Genomic DNA, 25,295 nt, shown 5'->3' on the forward strand with positions numbered 1-25,295 from the left:
CTTACGTCAAGACTTTGAACTTTAGAAAAAAAAGTTCAATGACATGATTGTCTATGCAATTATTGGTGAAATTTTCCTAACGTGCATTCGATGTTAGAATTGACGATCATAGGTTACTAGTGGAGGCAGATTCAAAATATTCGGCTGACGAATCATAGGTTACTCGTGGTGGAGTCAAGATATTCGACCGACGAGGTCAATTCATTCGTATACTTTCAATTGGTTGTGTTCAGATGAAAATTAAGAAGAAGAAGAAGAAAAAATTCATAACCAATGTAAGATTGCTTCAATTTTGAAGGGGCTAAACTAAATTGATTCGTAATTTTGGGATCCATTTACTAAATACATCATAAATACTTAAATTCACATCAGATGTCATCAAAATTTGTAAACTTTGATGAGCGCTCTTGTGAAATATTAAAAATTCGTAAATTTTGGAGTGTATTGTTGCTCCGTCGGCCACCCTTACCTCCGCACCCGTAGGTTAATTTGCATTATTGGTTTTTTTGCTCATCAAGGTTAGCATTATTTTGTACATGTTAATTAAATATTATCACATGATACAATATAGATGAATAGTAATCATTAAACTTGTGTTTTGTGTTGTATCTACATGTGACCACGTATTTGGAAGAATTTGAAAATTGGTGTCTAATCTAATTCTCATGGGGGTCCCCTTGGTAACCGGGTAGGAAGGAATGGCCCAAAATTTTGGGCTTACCGGGCCCAACACCAAACATATGCACAACACACCACAAAGAAGAATTATGCCTCACACAAGTTTTAATAAGTAGGCTAGTAGGGAAAACAGTCAATAATGTGTTTTGATAATTAATACCTGTTAAGGATATTTTCAGCATTAACAAATGTTCTCAGTATGTTCTTGACGGGTATAATTAATTATCAAAACACGTCCTAGACCGTCATTTTCCCTAATAAGTATGTTTTTTAGTCCCTTAATCACTAATAAGGAGAAGTTTTTGGGTGACAAATGGATATCACGTGGCGGTACGCATCGGCGATTCGAACCGTCCAAGCAGTGATCCAACAGCCGAGGTTTATTTCCTCACTCCTCTCACCCCACCACTCTCTTTGTAAAATCCGGACTGTCCAAAACACGTTTGAACAGTCCGAATCGCCGACAAGGTATCATGTGTATGGTACCCTACCGGCACCCAAAAATTTGTCGCTAATAAGGCTTCACATAATTAGCACAATGAAGGGCTAAAGCATAACTCCAAATACACGCACGTACTATACTAGTTTTTCAAGTTAATCTAGAAAAAAACCTATGAGATTGGTCCTAGCAAGTTCGTAGGGTGAGTTTTTTTTTATTTAAATTTATTTTCTTGTCTCTTTCTCGAACCTCTCTCTACTAGCAATATACATACTTCTAAAATATAGTATTTTTTTGGCACAAATTCTGCGTCCACCACTACGTAATTAAGCAACATCACATCTCGTAATGACCGTGTTGTTGGGTCCTTGCTTCCAACCTAGTAACGATTCCCGGGTTTCAATATGGAATAATGATTAATTTACTGCACTAAACATACTTAAAAGAACCTAAATGTCCTAGAAAAATGGGTTGTTTTATGATTAGCGGGGTAGCCAAAAGAGGACAGAGGAATTTGAGCACATGAAGACATTAGGAGTTGTAAATTAATTTGTTAGTTTAAGTAGTTGGGTAGTTAGTCTTTAATCTGTGTTTAATTAATTAGTCTTTAACTTGTACGTATAATGAGCAAAAGTTGTGGCTCAAAGGTTACGAGACTCCAACCACTGACGAGGGTATTTGGGATTCTTGACAGACTCGAACCTTAAAATTTTTAATTTTGTGTCTGCCCCTTGTTCCCCGCAATTTATTAGTCCCCTTTATATGATATATAGTATATAATATTATTGCAAGAAGTTTTTTTTTTTTTTTGTAACTTAAGTATTTGTCGAGCGTAATTACATGCACCTCGACTAATCTCGGGATGCAATTCCACTGCTCACTTGCGGAATTATTGCAAGAAGTTTATTACCCTAAAGACTCACTATTTTCTCATTTGTTCTACCTTACCGAGATCACTCAATACCACATGACATGTCGTATTTAAATTCCGATATTCGGTCTCGCAAAATTTAATTTTTTCCCGTCTCAAATGCTAATATGATTATGTTTCTATAAAATAAAATAAAAAACATCATAATCTATACTATCTTAAGGAAAAAAGGAAATGGGCTAGTATGACTAATTAATTGGAATATATAGCTAGGTGGCATGGACAATGTCCATCTGCCGACAGTCAGGTAATACTCATGTATCTATAGCTGCTAACAATTTCAATGTCGGCTGATTTTTTTTTTTCCCTCGACAAACGAAACTTTTTATAGAAACTCAAAAGGGTACATCGAAGGTAGAACAAGACAAACGAAAACAGTGACTAGCCCATCCAACAAAAAGTTAGACAGCCACTACACCTCAACAAAAACTACAATTTGAACTTACGAATACCGTCAAGAAACAATTTAAACTCCTCCACCGAATAAATCTTGATTCCGAACTTGGTCTTCATCCACAATGCGACTCTAGTTTTCACCAATTCTCCTACTACCTCAACACTCAAATTTGCATTGTTAAAGACGAGGTCATTCTGGGCTAGCCACAAAGACCACAAAGTGGCATAGAAAGACACTTCTCATATATTTTTCTCCAAATTCCTAAACCCGCTGTCAAACCACCATATAGCTAAATCTGCCAACGAATTAGGACAAACCCACGGAACATGCCACCAATCCAGAATTAGAGACCAAATATTCCAAGAGAATTTCAATGTTGGCTGTTGTACGCCTATAATCTAGCGGTCTCAGCCTAGCTCTCACATTGTTGAAGAATGGGTAGTAGTAACACTCATCACACCGCACCGCTAAAGGGGGGTTGCGACTGACGACACTACAACTTCTTTCTAATCAGTCGTTGATATATATATAGATGGCTGGGTTCTGGAGTGGCTATCAAGAGCGCTAGCGCATACCCCAGGTGATCATCACCACCTGCACAATATAACTAATTAACAAACTTTTGTAAACCAAACCTTGGTCTCTAACTCCATTTGAAACTAAAATCTATGCTGCTGCATACAAATGTCCAGATTCTAATCCGACCAATCAAACAGGAATTACTAAACTTTTAAGACATAATAAATCATGACCTACAATGTGATCCAATCAAAACCCATATATATATATATATATATATATATATATATATATATATATAGTTATATAATTAATATTAATTTGATTAAAATTGAAGATGTTTCTTCCCAACCGAGCATATGTTTCATGTGGGAGAGACAAGGAAATTGAGATTATTATTATATCAAAAGGGTTCCAAGAACAGCCACATGCATGCGTTGGAACTTGTCTCCCCTGCATACTTCTGGACCCAGCAGGGGTAGTGTTTGGTTCGACCTCAACTAGACATCGAACCCACGTCTCAAATACTCTATTTTTTCATTAGAATCCAATCACCGCTGCGCTAATCGATTAATTTTAACCCAAAGTCGTTTGGAACAATATATTCAAACAAGCCCTTACGAAAGACTTTGGTATTGGCATTAAATATTGTTAGTGACCCTTTTTTCGTTCGGCAATCGTCCAGATTTAATTTCGGCCATCTCGGCAATGAACAGCTCGGATGCTACGCGGTGGAAATGAGATCTGAATCGTTGAATTGCCAATGGACGGCCGAGATGGTGTGCACCATCTTCTTTTTGGGTCGGGGCCAACTTCTCCAACAAATGTGATTTATTATTACTGACCCTTTATTCTCGACTTGGTACTGGCATGGTGGTCTTGACTTGAGACTTAGGGGTTTGTTTCTTCTAAAGGTCTCAAGTTTAATTTTCCTTGCCAACAATTTTTAGGGCCACAGGCCACCCCACCCCAACGCGCAAGTTTGTGGGAGGGCCTTAGAGATTAGTGCATCACCGAAAATAATTGCGATTTATTCTTGAATCAGTTGATGATGGAAATTAATACTCGTATGAAACGTGTGGTTAGGGAGGAAGCGAGATGTTTGATTATTGTTTGGGCCCAGAGGCACGTGAACATCACGTGAAATGGAAGCAAATTAAGGAGGGCGTCTTTTCTTTGGAGTTATTGCGAGAAATTGCAAGAGAAAACTTGGGGTTGAAGTAATTAAATAGTACTGTGTAAATTAAAAGACTAGAAAGAGAAGTTTTTGTTCTTCATTAACTGATGAATGAGTGCATGCATTCGCCTATGAAGAGAGAGAGAGAGAGAGATATGCATGACTAGCTTTTAATTTGCTTCTTTAAGAGAGAGAGAGAGAGAGAGAGAGAGACTTGTTTATACTCATGACAAACTTTTTTTTTTGCTCGGCAAAGACGAACCGTTTATATCATCTCGAAAGGATACATCGAGGAGGCTCAAGCACAGTAAGATTACATACTTACTTGAGCAAAACGCAGGAAAAGAAAAGGAACAAAAAAATGAAACCCTCCAACAAACAGTTGGATGGAAAACACCTCACCACCCAACCAATTTACAGTTTCAATAGACGAACTCCATCCAAAAAAATCCTGAAGTCCTCCACTGAATACACCTTTATGTCGAACTTTGCCTTTGCCCACATTGCAACTCTAGTTTTAATCAATTCGCCCACTTCCCCAGTACTTGTTGAAGCATTGTTAAACACATAAGCATTTCTTACCAGCCACAAGGACCACACTGTTGCGAGGAAAGTAATTTCCCATAAGTGTTTCTCCCACTTTCTGAATCTACTGCCACCCCACCAAATGAACTGGTCTTCCAAAGATGCAGGGCACACCCTATACTCATGACAAACTTGACATCAGGCATTAGTGGAAAAGATCTAAACTCAAAAACTATTGTCTCTCAATCAAGGTTCTGAATATCGATCGAAACGGCCGGTTGGCGCGCCAATTTTTTTTACTAATATGGTTCACGCAGCTGGTATTGGTGTCCGGTAAGATATCATCACGTACTGTTTCGAAAGTATTGCAAGTTTACCATACAATGCACATTTATTCAAAGAGGATAAAATTAATAATAGTTCAATAGTGTCCGCTACCGGCGGATGGTTGAGCCGAAACGAAATTCCAGTTTTAGATTACCGAATTCATTCAAAAATTGTACGTACCGGCCGGGACTAACCTGTAAGGTACGAGATGCAACCCAACTATTTCCTGGAGCCTTATCACCTAATCTCTGTCTTTAAAACAACAAATTATTGGTGGTAATTGAACTGATTAATGTGAGTTTGATATTTTCCTTCTTTGTCTACAGCATCGATTGAGTTTTCATTCTTACAATCCGGATCTAGTCAGGGATTCCGGATTTTACCTAAAATGCCGACCTTGATCTCATCCATTGGATTGTGTTTTTAATGGTCCGGATCTGCGGATGCTTTCTTACTGGTAAGAATATATTCTTAGTGGTATGAAATCATCCACAAATCTGAACCATTAAAAAGACAATCCAATGACTGAGATCAAGGTCCGCACCAAAGCTAAAATCCGGAATCCCAAACTAGATCCGGACTGTTCATTATTATCTCCTAACCCGGTCTTAGAATCTTAGGAATGAACAATTTGGTGGGCCAATAGTATTGTGGGCCTAGCTTTTGTTCCCTCCAGGGTGAGCAGCACAAGCCCTTGTCCAAAATTATGCGCATGGTCTCTGGGACACCTAACCACTCAGACCCCGGTAGGTGCGACCGCTTTAGGCTCTCGAAAATTTACAAACTTAAACCCTTCTACTTTGATACTCCACGTTAGTACAATATATAAAGGTTCGGCCTCATTTATAAACTTCTATTTAGGCCCCCAAAACTCAGGGCTGGCTCTATAACCACTACACAATCATATAATTAAGGACTATGAATTATATGAATGAATTTCAAATATTTGTGTGGTGTTTTAAGGGTTAATTAAGGAATGCCACGAGACTATGCCCTAATTAAGACCACTGAATATCCCTAGTTTCTCAGCCACTGGCGATCTTTAATCGATCTGTGGACATGAGCTAGGTGATGTGTATCCAAACGATCCATGGATTCAGGTAGCGGATTAGGGGCCCATTTGATGGTGACACAATATTGATATAAGCATGGATTCATACAACGATCGAAATGAAGGCAATTGGCCTTGAGTGAATTGATCTCTGATCGACCGAGCAAGATCTAGTAGAATGGAAGCCACTCCCAGTAGGGTTAAATGAACCAAAGTTATTCGAACTCGATTTATATTTACATCGTTAATTTCCATTTCAAAATGAGTGTGTTACATACATACTCTCTCCGTCCCCACTACTTGACTCTAAGCTTATACTGTGGAAAAAGATAAGCTGCTAGAGTGTGATTCTATTAGAACTTGATAAAGTTGATGTGATTAATAAAAACAAATTAAACTTGAACACACACACTAAACTCTTCTTTTCCTAGCCCAAGATTTTGCGGGTCTAATGTACCCAACAAAACCATAGGGGCCAAAGTAGCAATTCCTAGATAACTCAGGTATCTGAACCAACTTATGCGCACCTTAACTAATTCTGGAAGATCAATTAGTACAGTAATAACCAAATCCGACATTTTCATCATGAGGGACTAAACCCCATGTAGCAAACCCCTACATGGTGGCCGATGCCTTGGATTGGCACTCCATGAGAACCATAATAAAATAAGCTGGTTGGTAGAATGGTTTCATCTCAAATAAATAGTACTGTAGTACAGTAATAACCAAATCCGACATTTTCTTCATGTTTACGATGTCGTTGCACCCATTTGGTGTTTTCACATAATAATAATTGGGATGAGATGAGGGAAGAGAGACTGATTGGGTTGGGAGAGGAGGCAAAGTTTGACGAAGCAAACTTGTTGCCAAATTTGATAGCAAAAATGACACTTCAATGAAAATTTAACAGCAAGTTTGGCTTACCCGGTGGATGCCTTTTTGCCATACTACTACTTCTTTCTAAATTTTGACGAAGGTAAGGGATTTGACACGAAGATAGATAGACTTGCCAGTTGCCCTTTAAGACCGAATTGAAACCACTATCGAATCCCTTAGTATTGCATCGTCAAGTAGATCATGGAAGAATTACGTTCATATATATCATGAGAATTACATTACGAAGACATTTAGGCTCCGTTTGTTTGGATGTAAAATGTTTTTCAGTAAAATGTTTTACCTATTTTCCGATGTTTGATTGTTTAAAAAATGAGAAAAATATTTTACATGTTAACAAACCATATGAGAGAGATTCCGCAATAATTTGCCAAATCCAGTGAACAAACCCCAAGAAATAGCCCAACAATATGGAGGAAATAAAGAAAAGAATAGAAAATTAGTTTTAGGTCCATTATGTGAGCTTCATAAGCCTACAAATTCATCTATTAATTTTGCAAGGTCTCAAGCCCATTTTAGAGAATGAGAGCCAAAGAGCTCACCATTTTATCCCTTGCTGCTTTATTTGGACACTGTTTTGCATAGTGCCCCTTTTTTCCGTACATGTAGCAACGGTACCCTAGAGTAGGGTAGGGTACGGTACCTTAGGGTTTAGGCACTTTCATAAGATTTTAAGATGCACTTTTTTATTATAGGACAGGGTACCCTAGGATTTAGGTACTTTTGTAACGACCCACCCAAGCTGACCTGCTAACCATTCGCCTAACTCCATGGCTCAAAAAGTTAACCTCAAATTATACAGTAGTTGGTCGGAATCTCTTATATACTTACAACATTTCTCCAAGTTGTCGATGTGGGACAACTTTTCCACAGTGGATTTTCACAATCTCTCCACCTTGATTGCAACGTCCCCGTTGCACCTGTTGCATTGGCCCAGCAACCCTCCCCTAGTGGTCATAGTGTGACACTTAAGTTTGTACGACACAATTAGTGTGCTCGTACTAGATTCTAGAGGTGGCCCTCATATGTAGACTAGAGTTGTGCTCTGATACCATCTGGTAACAATCCGCCTCAGCTGACCTGCTAACCATTCGCCTAACCCCATGACTCAAAAAGTTAACTTCAAATTATACAGTAGCTGGTTAGAATCTCTTATATACTATACAACATTTCTCCAAGTTGTCGATGTGGGAAAACTTTTCCACAAAGGGTTCTCACAACTTTTATAAGGTTTTACGGTGTACCTTTCTATTATAAGGTTTTAGTGCTATCACTAAATCTCCCAATAAATGTGTCCAATCAAGGTTCTGAATACCGTACCGGCTAGAGTACGGATTTTCTTACGAGTATGGTACGTATTTATACCGGTGAGATACTGGGTATCATTTCGGATTGATCGCTATTAGTATTATTTTCTTACCTAAAAGAATTTATGGTATAATATACACTTTTTAAAACAAAAAGAATAAAAAATATTTCGATATTTGCCCGGTACCGTCCTATATTTGCCCGGTACCGTCCGGTATTGTCCAGTACTTGAAAAAAAAAATTAAAAATAGTTCGGTATGATCCGGTACCAACCAGTAATTGAGCTGGAACGGAATTAAAAATGTAGGGTACTGGCTATGAACAATACCGATACATACCAATCCGTACCTACTGGTACGGTATTGAATTCACAACCTTGTGTCCAATACACACCAAAATAGTATGTGGGTGTAAATGGTACTCCCCCTTTAAGTATCGCAATATTACGCTTAGGACCTCCGAGTTATGTTTCCATCCCAAAACTATAAGCCTATATATAACATCCAAAAAATAGGATACGGAGTATTATCTAAAATGACAATTTCGGATTTATTCAAATGTCGGAATAAAAACTTAAACTTCTAAAAGTAACTAGGATGAAAACATAAATGTTCTTAAAAGGATGACAAATATTTAAGTATCCCTATAGGAGTATTATTTAACCGAATACATGCAGCCATAAACCACAATTCCAATCCACAACATTTGATATGGGGACATTGAAATTCATCCAACATGAAAGCCAACCACTGCTCCATTCAAAATGCATAAAAACAAGAGAGTAAAACTGTTATTGAATAACTCCATGCCAAAATTTTCCAATAATAAAGCATTTACACATCATTAATAACGGTCAACCGAATGAGCCAAGTACAACAAAATATGGAGATCAACTCTATTGGGCGTATCATCTGTTCTGACTTATCAAAAAAAAATCTAGTGTAGAGCACCCCTCGACCTGGAGTAACCTCAGACGTTGCGAAGCATTGCAAACTCTGAGAACCTCTTGTCCAGGATCTCAAATGTGAGCAAAAGCAAGCATGCAACAACTTAGGGAAACCCTATGTCTATAACTTGTACACATTTGCAAGGGAAAACGCATTCCACAATTAGGTGGAGAGGTTGAACTAGTGGGCTAAAAGAGGCACCAAATCTCAAAGCAACAGAAAAGAGGATCTCACCATAACTTGCACAAAACTTTGATCATCTACCTTGATGACCGACCTTCGACTCATTTACCCAGTTCCACGATCCAAAGCCACAGAATTAATTAGTAACACTTTGATGACCCAGGCAAAGGTAAAAGGATGGCTTCGTGACAAGTTGCATTCAAATTGTCTGGTCAGACAACTAGGTCCTTAAATGATGCCTCAAGTTTCTCGACTTTCCCATTTGAAGAAATGAACTCTGGCTTGTGAAGAGCATCAAGATGGGTTGCACCACCATTTTCGGGGTTCTTGTGTGTCTGGTTGTAAGCTGAGTTTGGTATGGCAGAGCTGTGGCTTCCTTCAAAGTATGTGGAGTACGGGAAGTATTCTGCACATCGCACCTTCCATCCTACAAGAAAGAACCAATTTCAGCACCCCTGTAGTCTTTGGTGTTGAGAGAGAGAGAGAGAGGTATGTGAAATCTTTAATATTTGTATGTTCCGCACATAAAAGTTCAATCAGTATAACAAACAGTTAACAAGCTCTGAAGTCTGACTCCTTCCCCATTTTGAATCATGGAATTCTACTACACATCTCAGTTCGCAGACTTACTCAATGCAGCGTCTCGGTCATTCAAAGTTGTGCCCAGAAGTTTGTGAACTGCAACACAATCTTTGAGTTTCCATTCCCTGACTGGTCCAAGTGCTCCATTCCTGATTTAATGAAACATGCAGAGTTGCAATGCTTAGTTATAGCCTGAAGGTATCTTACCAAAAACAGCCATCCAAGAGAAAAATAGTTAAAAAATACAAGTTTAATTGAAGCTTAATATACTGAGAAACATTACCCTGACACCAGGTTGTTCGATGAATCCTCAAGTAATTTGATAGCCTCAGTCTTGTTGCTAGGATCCAATACATGTAGCATTTCTGCAACTGCTGCTCTATGCATCAAGGAGTCTGCAAAATGCAGGATAACATGAAATATTGCACAATCAAAGGTTGAAAATTTGTGTGCGCATTAGATAAGGTAGAAGATGACCTTTATGCTTTTCTAGGAAAAGGGTGTTTGCCTCCGTAAGAGATTTCGCATGCAATTGACTGCAGTAAAAATTACAATAAGTACAATGAGCCATCACTACAATTTTCATGAGATCAAATCAAGCTAACAAAAGCACTTCCAAGAGAACCTGAAAGTAGGTCGCTCTGCTTCTAAGACAGCCCAAATGAGTTTCTCAGTATCGGTCACCGGAGTAGGCATAGAACCCAATTTATGGAAGAACCTTATCTGAAAAAATAAGATACACAAGGTTCACATTCATGTAAACCTCCACCGGAGAGAGGAAAATAAGAATGCATGCGAAATTCTGATGTAAGATTGTATGCCAGGTGTATTTCAATTAGCTATATGACAGAGACACGTACCAAGCAGCGATGTGAGTCCGGGTTTTCAGCATCCAACCGTACAAGTTGCTTTACAGCCTTCAGGAAAAGAAACAAGAAAAATGCATTCAGACACTTTGTAAAATAGCAGAAATAACACCTGCACAGTTTCTAAAAACTTAAAAGGAATATGTTGTCAGTCGAGAAATTTAAGCTGACTGTTAGACTGCCAGTTGTCAGCCATTAACTAAATTGACCTAAGAAGCACGGATACGGATACGGATACGGGATACGGATACGATACGTGGATACGTGGATTTTTAAAAAAGAAGGATACGATACATTGGGGGATACGTTGAATATAAAAGTAAATAAAAAATATATTATATATAATTTTTAATTCTTAAAATTTCATTAATGATTAAAGTTTTTCATTACACAAGTTCACCATTTCACATGCCGAGAGAGATATATTCACGTATAGTTATATATATAATTGTGTCTATATACACACACACACACACACACACACACAACGAGAGAGAGAGAGAGAGAGAGAGAGAGAGAGATGAGAGATTTACAAGGTTGTCGAGAGAGGATATTGTCGGTGTGTTTATGGTGTTGATCGGTGGGGGGGAAAGAAAAATATAGTCCTACTTGCAATTTTAACCCATATATTTTAAGTAATAACATATTTACCCTCGCGCGTATCCGAAACATATCCAAGCATATCCAACACATATCCACGCGTATCCAAAACATATCGGATACGTATCCGGAGTGTATCTGAGAGTATCTGCTCGTATCTAAAACGTATTGGGATACCCAAAAATAATTCTAAAAGCAGGATACTTTAAAAAGCGTATCAAATACGTATCCAAAGAGTATCTGAGAGTATCGGTATCCGATACGTGATACGGAGGCCAAAATAGAGTATCCGTGCTTCATAGAAATTGACTGCTATAAGCTTCGGATGACATATTACAACCCACGAAATGACGGGTGAATGAATTTAATATCAAAATCAACATGTCACAAGTTCCACACTAAGACATAAAACTACCTGAAAGGCGAGCAGAGTTCTTTGCTTTCTCATATTTAGTTCAAACGAGAGCAAGTGTGTCTCTAAGGAATCAGGTGAGTGCTTTTGAAGCAGCTTTAAGTACTTTGTAGCTTCCAACAGCGGATCTTCAACCTACATCACTCATACCAACCAAGCTAAGAATGATGTCTACATAAGAATAGTGAAAGGACACAAAAGCTCGATAAGCAGCCGGAAAACTAATACTAAGAAGCAGAAACCAAAAGGTCAAATAATACAGGGCCAGAAACAACCTGCAGTAGCTTCTCCCCATTTGGATCCAGATCAACTGGTTTGACATTTCGTTTTCCAGACTTCGAGACAACACTAACATTTGTTTCTTCATTTTTCACTTCTGCCTCCTAAGAAAATGAAGGATATTAGAATGCAAGTTATCCATGCCAAAAAATTCTGTGAGGCTAAAGAAACAAAATTACTTTCTTAGCTCGAGCTTCTGCCTTCCTCTGCTTTTGCCTCATTTTCTTCTTCTGAGAAGGAGGTAACTTTGACATTTCATCATCTTCTTCAGCTGCTGACTTTGAAGGTGAATCATACAATCTTATATAGCACCTGCACCTCAATTCAGACAATCATAAATATCAAGAGGGAATAAAACAAAAATCAGGTTTTAGCTGATCGATGAACCGCTAATACTCCGATTGAAGAAAGAAAGAGTACTGCATATCAAGATTGTTATCATCCCAAAATTGTAATCAAACTTTCATCAGAACATTGAGTGACAATACGCAATTGCACTAAAATACACTAGTAATAGTGGAAACAGGTAATAAACACCTCATTATCACATCATTTAAGGTCCGACTAGCTGAACACAGTAAAAGTTCAACCTGACATTTCCTTAAAAACAATTAACCTGATAGCTCCAGCTGCTGCTTTACGAAAATAATTGTGCGAATGCAACCGATCTTGAAATTTCATCATTTCCACATACGTTCGCAGAGTCATTTTTCTTAAGCAATAGGAGTGGAAATCAAACTGGTCTTCAGTTATATCTGCATAATGCTTCTCCACAGCTAAGAATTTTTTCAACGCTCTACCAAGGTCACCTTGGCGGAAGTAGCTTTCTCCAGAACCAAGTTCATACCTTCCAAAGCAAGATACCGGAGTTATGAGGTGATCTTTTTACCAAAATGTCCAACCTAAAACCAAAATAAAAATGGGATTGGGCTCCAAATTACACACCACATGCATTGCATATCGTGCAGGTTATTGTGCGGATCCCCATCTTTTGTGAACAACACAGCTGTCTTCTCTGCCAATGCCACCTTCAAGAAATATTGCCCATAGGAAAGCATAATCAACATAAGAAGTTACAGAAGTCAAAGCAAAGAACTGTGAGATAATGACCCGTTGTGAGAATTACTATAAATCTAAAGAACATTAAAATGTAGATCTCTAACCTGATCAGCCTGCAGCAAACGCTTCACACAGTCACTATTTACATAGCGATCAGCAAGATCCATGCATCTAGCTTCATCTGCCAGAGCAGCAGCAGCTACCAAGTCACCAGCATGCTTTAATATACGGGCCTGTGATCAATAGCAACATTACCATTTATAATAGAACCAGAAAAACTTGCCCAAAATCTCATGAATGGCATTACAAATCAAAGGGAAGATGGTTCCTCACATAGAAGACAATCTTCAGAAGGTAATAAAACTGAGAACATAAAAGTCAATATTTGGCGAAACAATTATAGTGGAATATCACAAGGTTTTAGTATTTGCAAACCTTGACGGAATATAAATCAATCACAGTTGGAGTGTGTTTGATAGCCTCGTCAATTTTAACTAGGGCAATATCATGTTGGCCCCGTCTGTCATAATGCTGCACAAAAACACAACGATGATAAGAGTGAAATGAAAATGTAAATAGGCACATTGACTACTGAAAACCTTTACCTGAGCCAAATAGAACAAAGCCCACAGCAAAGTTGAAGGAGGCTCCTCCTCTGTCCTGCATACCAGACGAAATGCAAGCATGGTAATGAATAAGAAGGACTACTAATAACTTTCAACTAAGTACAATTTAAGAACTACAATACCATGTCCGACATGGTTACCTAGCATATATACGTGCAATAAACTACTGTATCAGGAGAGAATCTAAGTTAACTATTGGTGTGGCCAAACCATTTAACAATTCCTCGATTTGTCTGTGGTTTCCACCAGGTACATACATTTCCAATGCCCATACCCATGTTACATATCTGACAGAGGTTCAATCACCAAGGGAAGAGAGCTCATTCTTTCTTTGCCAAACTACACTAATGCAAGAGTTGGGGACAAAAATGTCATACCTCCCAGGGTATCCACCAGTTGTCCTAATTAAATGTTCCAACTCAAGAATCAGTTGCTCTAGAATGTCTGCCTGGATAAGAGATACAAAACCTAGATAAACGCTAACGGAAAGAAAAATCCCATCAAATAAACTGCAACGAGTTTTTCAACACTCTTTAATCCAATACAAAGTAGAAGGGACAACACTAACCTTGCCAGGGTGATCATACAAAGGAGAAAGATCCGAGAATACTGAAGGAACTCCCTAAATGCATCACAAAGAGTAACTGTAAGTTTTGACTCATTAGTGACCTAACCAGTTGGATTAATAGAAGTAAAAACTAAGAATACCTTCCTCAGGAGAGGCCGAATGTAATTATCTGCTGCCTCCCGGAACTTTTCACCATTTAGAAAATCAAGTGGTATCCTCTGCAACAAAGGAGAAAAAAGTCACACAGAAGTCCACAAAACTACTTGTACATGTAAAGACACAGGGTACAAATTAAAAACCTGTTCCCAGAGACACATTCAAACCAAAAATTTCTACGATAAAATGATGTATCAAGTTCATGAAAAGTACAATGTCATACAAAATCTAAAAGGAGCCAAAAAGGACTCCAATAGTCCAATTAAGTATATGGTAAGAGATAGCTGATAAGTAGCAATTATGTTCTCCCCCGACCGTTGTTGCTGGGCATTTTCGAAATCCAACGTTTCAAGGAAACATAAAGCATGCACTTTAAGGGAATTAATAATTTGATTCCTTGGATTGATTTACTCAAATTCAAAATCAAAAGGGAATTAATTAGCAAGAAAAAAAACAAAAACAAAAGGGAATTCTAATTTGACCTCTAACCTCTCCAAATGGACTTGCATCACGGGACAATCAAAATATAGAATTGTGGACTGACAGAGAGGTAGAGAGCGAGCATATGGAAGTATAAAAGCTATTCCATCCCGATACAACTCGAGTAAAGTCACCATAAGAAGATTAAAAGTTGCACAGCACACACAAGCCCACATGAATGTTCTTATTTTTAGGTTTAGAAATAGCAACAGCTTAGAGGTTAGTTAGAAGGGAAAATGACGGCCAAGGACGTGTTTTGATAATTAATACCCGCCAAGGACATTTTCAGCATTAACAAATGTTCTCAACATGTCCCTGGCGGCTATTAATTATCAAAACACGTCCTGGGCTGTCATTTTCCCTACTTAGAAGTAATTCTCCACAAACTTTACTCCCAAAAAACAAAAAACAAAATGATTCACCCATTCTGAAAAGGCCCAATTTTGTCAGTAATCAGAAAAGAAGGGGCTGTGTCACCTTAACAGCAGATGACCGATTGTATTGCTGCCCAAGTGATTTATATAAGCTCTCCAATCGATCAATTTCCTCAGATGAATAGCAGTGACTTTTTGATGATAGACCCACACACTTCTGTAATCCCTCATAATACCTAAAAACCAGAAGAAGTAAAAAGAGAGATGTAGCTCATGTAAATAACACTTCAAACCAACACGTAACATATGCAGAGGAGCACCCTGCTCCATCTTTTGGGGTTGGGTGGGATTGGTGCAGCGTTTACACAGCACTTTTGCACTTTTATATTGACATCCACATTATGAAAAATAAAAATCTGAGAGGAAAAGGAGAGGAAGCGAAGAGAGGGAAATTGAGAGAAAATCAATTCACTCCGTAAAAAGAATGTTAAGTTTAGGCAAAGTATATTTGGAAATATGCAACTCTAGAGGAGAAAGATTGAAGTCAGTTCATGAACGAAATCCTCGACATCTATTATCATGAACACTTGCAAACTTAGCTATGAGATCATAGAATGAATAAATGACTTCAACCCTGGAGTCAGGCTAAATCAGAAAAACTTGACCATGGGCCCACATGGATTAGAAAGTCTAGCTAGTTTTTGTAGGGGGCTCAGGTGTGGTGGGGGTGATATTCCCCGAAAAGTTAATCAGTCTTCAGTCTTAGAACCAGGAGTATTAGATATTTGGTTCTGGCTCGGTTATTAAAATCTTTCAATACTCTGATGATAAACAAACATAAACTCATATGGAGCACCAATTTTAAGTCAACAGATAGCTCTTTACCGGAATCAGTTCTCAACACAAGTTAATCAGTATTCAGCCTTATAACCACAACATAAAAAATAAAATAAAAAAACGAGTTGTGGCCGTATTGTTCAAATCTTTCAACTTCTATTGTGTTTACTTACGCAAATATAAATTCATCTAGAGCACCAATTTTAAATCAACAGATAACTTGGCACAATACATTCATCCTGAGTGAAAAAAGATGAACGGAAAATGTCACCAATTGTTTGAGGCACAGACACTTCGTTTTTAGATGTTTACAGCTACAAAAACCGCTTAAACATTATCATATACCTGTAATTGTCAGGGTTCATGGAAAGCAGCATTCTGTACAATTTTTCACCATCTTCTAGACTACCAAGCTTCACAAGAAGCGAAACTTCATGCTCCTTGAAGCCTAGTTTATCAACCTACAAAAATAAGTATGGAAAGAAGTTTCACATTTGAGTAGGTTCTCTTATGCATCTAGACCACCAGACTATCTTGACAATACTCACAATTTTAAACTCCTTCTTGTGCAGTTCCTCTAAAGCTCTCTCTAGAAAGCTACATTCTTCCATTAACGAAATCTGGACGAGAATATCCAAGAAAATAACCATTAACACAATTATATGTCCAACAGCATAGTCCTTTTTGCAGCTTAAGTGAAAAAATAAAAATAAAGATCTCAAATAACAACCGTCTTTAATAGACCATGATGCCTTGGTTTTACACTTCTGTCAACTAATTAACTTGATTTTTTGGTGGACATAAACCTAAACCCCCAACAAGAAAACAAAATTAGCCACTCATCATTTTCAATCCCGGCTTCACATCAAGATCCATTTTACTATTTAGAAAATGGGAGTGACATCTGCTCAATTATCACGCCTTGGTTTGTTCAATATACAGTACAATGATATCGAAACCAGGAAAATGCGTGCACATACAGGCAACATCATTCTGCATATTTATGAGTTATACCATATCAACTCCAAGCACCCCACAAGTGGAGAACTCCAGAAAAAAAAGTACACCAACCACTGTGTCTCGTCAGTATTACCTTGTACAACAGCATTTCCCCATGCTCACAACGTTCATTATCAGGAGGATAATCATCATCAAGTGTCCCTTCATATGCTTCAAGGATATCAATTGCTTTTGAAGCACTAGTAAATAAACCAAAGATAAGAGTAATAAGCATCTACAAGGCGACCAAAATGAGACATCAAAGTTTCAAGTGAGTCCAAAGAACCATTATAGAAAAAAAATAGGTAGTAGGAACTGGTACTAACAAATTAGAAGCAGTAATCACACAACACACTAAACAAGATCGGACAAAGTTTTCCAGGTTATCCATGCAGAAAGGGGACTTTTGGAGGGTCAAGATGTACTTATGGATCCCCCTCCCCAAGAGATGACCTTTTTTGAGTCCATCAACCAATTCCCAAGAAGAAAGCCACACTGAGAAAGATCGTCAACATTCCAGGTGGGGCCCTTGACATACAGTCCTTCACAGAGGGAATCAAGTGTGAGGAAGATTGCCATTCATCCACATGAGAACCGCTCCACGCTTTACCCTCCTAAAAATGTCGCAGCTTTTCAACACTAGTCATTGCTTTTCACAGACAAGGACACCAACAGACCCATGATGACTCAGTTTTACGTTTTGTTAACTATTATACAACTCAAAGCACCAAGGGATGCAACCCAAACAAAAAGGAGCATCAGCCCTAACAACCAAAAAAAAAAGGACAAAAGAAGCAAAAAGGCCCGCCTTAATTGTAGATTTAGGGAATCTACAAAACTAACAATAGAGTCAACACTTGTAGACACCTTTGCAACTAAATAAAACGATAAAAACAACTATCAGGCCAAAGGTAAAGTCACACAAAGCTTGCACGGTGCGAGTGCGTCGATACTTAAAAGAACTGACATACAGAGTAACAGAGCGTCTCAATGCCTCTTCTATATGTACGTAAATAAATATATTTAATACCTAATTTTTTAAAATTTGAGCATCCTATAATAAAATTTGTGCCCAACAAAAATATATGACCATTATAATTTCGGGCTACCACCCACTAATTATGTGATTTATGTTGATGCTATGTTTCAAAATCGGTAACTGAACAATAAACACTTCGGTTGGCCTAGTTCAAGGTTTGCTTTTTACCGAATGACCCCTTAGTCGACAGTTGGCATAATGGAAGCAAAAGTCCAATCCTCAGACCCACAAAGTTTGATTGGACGTTGTTGATTGACAGGTGAATAGTCTTCTTTGCCTGCAATGTACACAGATGTACTTGATGGTTTGCAGCTGCTCTATACACATTACACGAAACAATTGGTTCAATAAACCAAATTTGCCTCCTTAGATTTCAGTTCGCGATCTGACAAAAATGAGGGTGCAAATTTTAGTTACATTCGCACTGAAAATGTAAATCTGCGATCCAGTCCGTGGTTCGCTACCCTTAAGCCATGAATTGTGTGACCTATTGACTCCTCCAGCCCTTGTAAAGTCCTATTGTGCTCTCTCGGATCCATCCACATCAGGCATAACAGCACAAGCAACCAGGCCTTTCTCGTTCCCCGACCCTACAAGCAGTGTTCTAAAACTCGGTATTCCTCGCCGAGTACTCGGCAAGTACTTGCTCCAAGGTGCCTGGCCGAGGGGACTAATCCCCTACTTGGTGGGCATTACTCGCCGAGTACTCGCCGACTAACACCGAGTACTCGCTCCAAGGTGCCTGGCCGAGCGAGTACCGAGTAGCGAGTTTTAGAACACTGCCTACAAGTCCTCCCAACTACCCAAAAAACCGACCATACCTCTGTGAAGCACCCAAGTCATCAAAAACAAAGCATAGATAAAACTCCACAGCTCCCTAGCAACCCACAATAAATCAGAATGAGAAGATGACAGTCTGACTGCCCGACGCACTAACTCATGCAACACCAATTCACTACAATGGGTCCCCAAATGATATGGTTCAACCAAAAAAGGCAACTTTGAAAGGATCCCCTACCAAATGCCTTACCAAGGGATGGCCACCCCTGCACTCCCTCTCAAAGCCATGTACAAAGATGACACGTCTAAATAAAGCGATTTAGCTTTAGAAAGTCCAAATTGATTTAGGGCGGTAAACCATATGCTTAATATTCTCAGCCATGACAAAAAAGCCAATTCATGTATTGATGAGAACATCTAATGCGCATGAATTCCCCAGAATATAGCAACACCAAGAAACAAACATCATGCCAACAAGCCAACATAAATAATTTGGACGTTCCTCACCTGTTACTCTAGTTACATAGTTTCACTTTCACCATCTCTTTTAGCCTCACAAAAAAACAGACACTATGGAAAGTGAAAATAATAAAGAAATAAACTTAATATTTTGGTGCTTTTGTCCAATTCAATAATCGGGATGGCACTGCCTGAGAAATACCATTACGTAATTCTACAGCTGGCATGTGAATATCACGGATTTGAAGAACAAGACATGCATAATATATTCAATTTTTCCACATCAAAGAACCATAACGTACTTGGAATTTAAATGATGGGCAACAGCAAATCCAATCCAATTCATGCGATGGTTTGGTTTTAGAGTCAGCAATTGTTGCCTTGTTTCAACAAAACCAGACAAGTCGCGCATTTGTGCCTGTAAAAGGAAGTAGAAAATTTAGATAAACCAAAAAGTGCAAGGTGGTAAGTGCTTTTTAACCTTGGTTGACTGTTACAGGAAAACGTGGGACAACTACGCAAAAAGATGAAGTGTAGAGTGGAAAGCATAATCTAGCCTACCATTATTAAAATTAAAAAAAAACCCCATCAAGAACTAGGTTAAGCCCTCATACCCAAGTTGGGCTTCATCAACATGTTTTGAAGAATCAGCATTTCACACCAAGGTTAATGCACCTATTACCCAACTTATAATGAAAACCCAACACATAAAGAAAAAAGTTAGCCCAATTTCATATTCACCTGTAAAAGTGACAAATCCCGCAGTATTTCGATGTTATCTGGATCAATCCTTAGGGCATTCCGGTAGCATTTAATTGCCTCCCTATATTCTCTGTCCGACCGGTACAGGAGACCATAAACATGCCAGCAAACATGACTTTTGAGGTCATTCTACATTGGCAATAGAACATACCGTTAATATATTCCAATATGGAGACAATAGCCATACTAGTTGTGTAAAAGGAATTAGAAAAAAGAAAAACCAAAGAGGGCTAAGCAAGAATCCCAACCTTTAGCCCAAGCCGAACAAGTTCATATGCTTCTGCTTTGCGGTCCATGCAATTTAACGTCAAACCCTTCATTGACAAAGTTTCTGGTAGAGCCAAGAAAGAAAACAGACAAAACAATTGATGGAAAAAAATCACAATCCAATACGAAAATGATAAACATCCAACAAGAGGAAATGAAAATATTAATCTTTGCAGCATTTATTTCATCTCTATCTGGGTTTGTTTCTTTTTCTGTTTGCTGACTGGAAGGAGGGTAAGTACCAATATTGGAAAGCACTCCCTTACAGTTTATATCAGCCTCTCATGCACCAAACATAACGAGAGACTCTGATTGAGAGAGGAAAAGGAGAAGGGCAGTCTTGATAGAGGTGAAGGCTGATGGTTTGGGGATAGAGACAGAGTACAATACAAAAGGTCTCGACCTTCCATCCGATTTTTCTTTTGGTACAAAATGTTTACTATCATCTGAACGTTTGGTAGAAAACCATGCAAAACATTAGATTACCAAATCAAGTTGTTGATTTATGAATCACTTCCATTTCATACATATATTCAAATATGTATCGTGCCGTAATCATTTACATACTTCACAGTAGTCACCTTTTACATCATGACATGGCAGGAAAATAGAAGAATAGAAGGGTAAAAATGAATAAAGAGAACCCAACAAAGAAAAAATCCTAATCAATAGTTCTAATCTCGCAGAGGTTCTTCTCTCCCATACCAAGTACCTAAGAAAGAAACAAATATTTTATAATTCTCATTACATAATTCTTGCACCCAAAAAGAAACAAAAAAACAGATTAAGCCCAGTTCATATCATAAAAATTCTAGTTGCGACAAAACTAAAGTACAGTGGTTCAGTTATTTTGGCCTGATATTTCAGAGCAGATACTCTGCTTGCCAGAACCAAGGATTTAGATAAAAACCCTCAGCTACCAAATTATCCATACATATGATACTTGTAGAGCCAAATTCGTTACTGACAGGGCTTTCCTTTTGTCTGTAAACTTCACAAAGGATAAAAGAAAAAAGATAAGGAACTAGCATTTTTTATTTCAAATTATGGCGCAACAAAACATTTTTCTCCTAAACTATATAAGTGGAAACAGAAACCCATTAAGGACAGAATTTTAAACTGAAAAGGAAGCCTTGATAGTCCCATGCCACACTCTCCACATATGAAAAAGGAGAAATGAAACATTATAACTACAAAAAGGAATTCAATAAAAAGAAGGCAGCCACTTATCATAAAATAAATATGGAAACTGCATGAAGTTTCATTCACCTCCATGATCTGGGAATTTTTTGAGGATAGCATCGGCCGCTTTCAAGCCCTTCTTATACTGCTTAGTTTCATACGATTTCTGCAAGGATGAGGACAATTAACAAGGGAGTTTCTTTAGTAACAGCATTTTCTAATCCAAAATATCAAACATGATTACAATCAAAGAGATGAGGCGACATGATAAATGAATCAACGCATAATAGTAGTATCATTGTACTTTGTTCATCTTCAAGTAATGGAATCCAAAATAAACCTCTAAAATTATTTATTTGCAAGATAAATCATCATTTATTTCCAACATCCACGCTATCAAGAATTAGTTTAAAAAATAACAAAAGTTATATGAGAGTGACAACTTTTCACTAGTGGATGTAGATAATTGACAAATGATAGCAAAATACAGGAAGATTAAAACTTAACATCTAACATGGAACTTTTCCTCAGTTTTAATCAAGCACACCAGCCAAACCATATCACTGCAGAGATGACCCAAAAGTACAAGACCCTGCATTACGCAATGCTGATTTAGGTTGATTTGGAAATGGGTTGTAGTATGAGTTCACTGTATACAATTACAAATTGCTGCAGGGATCTCTGCAGCCTATTGTACTACTTAGGAATCACACCCTTTTCTGTATTTCAATAAAGCTACGAGCCCAAACACCAAGATTCTCTCCCCAGGAGCTAATGATTACTGGCATATATGGTAGATTCAGCATCCAAACGCATGGGGCATAACATAGCATAATACATCAGCATTTTCTGGCTAGAGCCTCCTTAAATGAGCAAAAATATGTATCCACACATCAAAGGGCTAACAACATAAACCCAACTTCATACGGGATGAAGGCAGTGTCGAACATGTTCTAACTTGTTTTACCCAACAAGGCTACTACAACCAAATTAGAAACAACATTTTCATTCAACACATTACCAATCTACATCCATTATTTCAGTGTTCTTAAAGTCAGCCAAGGTGGCTGACTAGTCTGTGCGTAGGAGCTAGGCAGTGGTCGAAGTGTCGAACGCCCAGGATATAATCGGCCTAGGCAGCCGACTAGTCAGCTAGGTGCTAAGCGCCCAACTAGTTGCCCCAGGCACTAGGCGCCCCCTCCTCCGTTAGACTGCATATCGTTTTTTATAACACTGCCATCTTTTCCACGAAAGATAACACCTTTACTCTCATTCAGGGATATAGCTTCACAATGGAACACCGGAATGACTTATCGTGTCTGTCCAGTAAACTCCTCTATGCACTCATATATCTTTGCACGAAAAATATTTTCTTTAATGAGCTCTGCACTGAATTAGGTAAAACTAGCACCTTCAATATGTTTTCACATCAAAACCCCCCAAGTACTTGCAGCAAAGAGAATTTCAATGAACACCAAATTGCCCTACTAATAATCCAGAGAGACAGTCAAACTCAAAAAAATTACCCAACCGCTGGGAGAGAAAATCTAGGGTTTTTAGTTCTAAGACGAAGTAAGATTGAAGTACGAGAGTAATTGAACTTCATCACTATTCCAGTAGGTGAAACGGAGAGAGAATCGGGTTTCGGTTAACTTACGACGATGAGCTTGAATAGGTTTGCTTCTTTGGGGGGAAGCGAAGCGCCCATTGTTGCAGAGACGATGGGTTTTAGAGAGAGCGAGAGGGGAGAGACGGAGTAGAAGAATCAGAGCTTCAGGCGTGGAGAAGTGTTTTTCAAGGGCTGCGGAAGAGAGAGAGAGAGAGAGAGAGAGAGATGAATTGGATTGGAGTGTGGTGGTGGCGTTTATCTGCTGCAACCCTACGGCGAAGTGAACATAGAGGAAGAAAGGAGAAGTGGAGACAGACTTAACGAGGGTAGGTTGGTAATTTCGCAGTGGTCGGCTGCCGCAAACAGTTTTCTCCACTGGGGAGAAAATTTTCAGTTCGGTTTTGGATGGCTCGGATTTAAAGAGAAAAAGAGAAGAAATAGTGTTTCAATTTAGGCCATCTAATACATTTTTGAACAGTCCGAATGTGTTACTCGAAAATCATCACATCAGTTGGATGACGTGATACCCACACGGCATCCAAAAATTCTGGCACTGCACGCACTCACCTTCCTTTCACAGCCTCTAGATCCTCTAAACTGGAATAATAATTCCATGCTAATCACGGGAATTGAAAAGAAATATAACGTGCGGATCAAAAAAAAAAAGAAATATAACGTAATTAATAAAAATTAAATTTATTATCTTTTTTTGATCCGCAATTAAATTGATTATCACATGTAAATCGAGATACCTAGGTAAATAGTAGATCTCTAACTAATACTAGGATTTTTTTCAAATTTTAAGTTCTTATTGTTGGGACCAATTGAAATTTTAAAATAGTTGGTAAATTTATCTAAAAAATTTAGGTTAAGCCGTTTGTGTAGGGGATGGGAATTTCATCCACTCCGCTCCGATCCGATCCTTTTTACTCCCCGTATCGAAGTTTCGGGAATTTTTTCGGGGATCATATCGATTACATTCGAATCAATATTATTCTATCATAAGCGGATTTGGAGGCGAAAATTTTAAAAAAACAAAAAAAAACCGAGAATCGGATCAGAGGTGGTTTCATGTACCCCAATCCACACCCCGTTATTTTATTACATATTTCATATATTACTCGGGTTTTACCCGTATAGTCATAATATTTACTAGAGTTCCCTACTATTTACTGTTGATTATAGTCATTCATATACACAATTAGAGTACACATATTCTATAACTTTTGTTACTACATATTCAACGTTTCAAGGTTGATATGGGAATTTGTTTGTAATGAAGAAAAAAAGAGTTGGATTTACTTATTTTTTCTAAGAAAATTTTCGGATCAGGGTGGAGATCCCCATACCCGTTTTGGGTGAGGATGGTGGTGATTCCCCATTTAGGGTATGGGCGGGGATGGTGCTAGATATGAGATTCAGGGATTGGAAGCAAGGATGGTCAAATATGTCCCCAATCCATCCCATTGCCAACCCTATGTTTGTGGCACTCGGGGGCTTCTCACAAAATGCCCCTGCAGTACATAGGTAATAGATTTTCTATTTTCTTTCCACACCTTCATAATTTCCAATATTTCCTTTCCTCGCTTTCTAACATCTTAACAATGTGGTGATGTTGGTGGCTGGTAAAAAGGAAAGCTATGATGGCATAATGGGGATGGTGTTTTGGCGTGGTCGAGACACTGTAGATGTGAATGCAGTGGTATGGAAATGATACGAAACTTGGTGATGAAGAGGTTGTAATGTTAAAATGGTGAAGGATCAAAGTGTATCATGTTAGGACTTGTGGGGTGGGAAGGGTTAGGGTGACGAACAGCATGTATGATGGGTGTGGAGGGCGGGGTTTGGGCGGGAAAGGGTGGCAATGGAGACTGGAGAGTGGGGAGAGCCGAAAGGTTGGGAGTGACGGAATAAGGTTAGAAGGTTAAGCTGTCATCATGTGTTGCAATAACGCAATTTGCAACGGTGGCGTGGTGTAGGAGA

The 25,295-nt window shown here is 38.4% G+C and overlaps 1 protein-coding gene across 1 annotated transcript; it reads right to left on the minus strand.

The window, feature by feature from the left end:
* Positions 1-9,016: 9,016 nt before the first annotated feature.
* LOC131335471 (N-terminal acetyltransferase A complex auxiliary subunit NAA15) lies at positions 9,017-23,610 on the minus strand. Its single transcript, XM_058370838.1, has 26 exons — positions 23,361-23,610; positions 21,791-21,869; positions 20,503-20,585; positions 20,234-20,383; positions 19,795-19,910; positions 17,309-17,414; positions 16,764-16,835; positions 16,561-16,676; positions 15,482-15,614; positions 14,509-14,586; positions 14,369-14,422; positions 14,178-14,248; positions 13,780-13,834; positions 13,610-13,705; positions 13,279-13,407; positions 13,061-13,143; positions 12,732-12,962; positions 12,295-12,427; positions 12,112-12,219; positions 11,840-11,971; positions 10,819-10,875; positions 10,584-10,681; positions 10,436-10,494; positions 10,242-10,353; positions 10,007-10,107; positions 9,017-9,803 (listed from the first exon to the last, which is right to left on the minus strand). Exons 1-26 carry the CDS (start codon positions 23,409-23,411, stop codon positions 9,589-9,591), a joined length of 2,718 nt encoding a protein of 905 aa, XP_058226821.1. The 5' UTR covers positions 23,412-23,610; the 3' UTR covers positions 9,017-9,588.
* Positions 23,611-25,295: the final 1,685 nt, after the last annotated feature.

This window comes from Rhododendron vialii, chromosome 8a (assembly GCF_030253575.1).
Source record: "Rhododendron vialii isolate Sample 1 chromosome 8a, ASM3025357v1".
NCBI classification, from domain to species: Eukaryota; Viridiplantae; Streptophyta; class Magnoliopsida; order Ericales; family Ericaceae; genus Rhododendron; species Rhododendron vialii.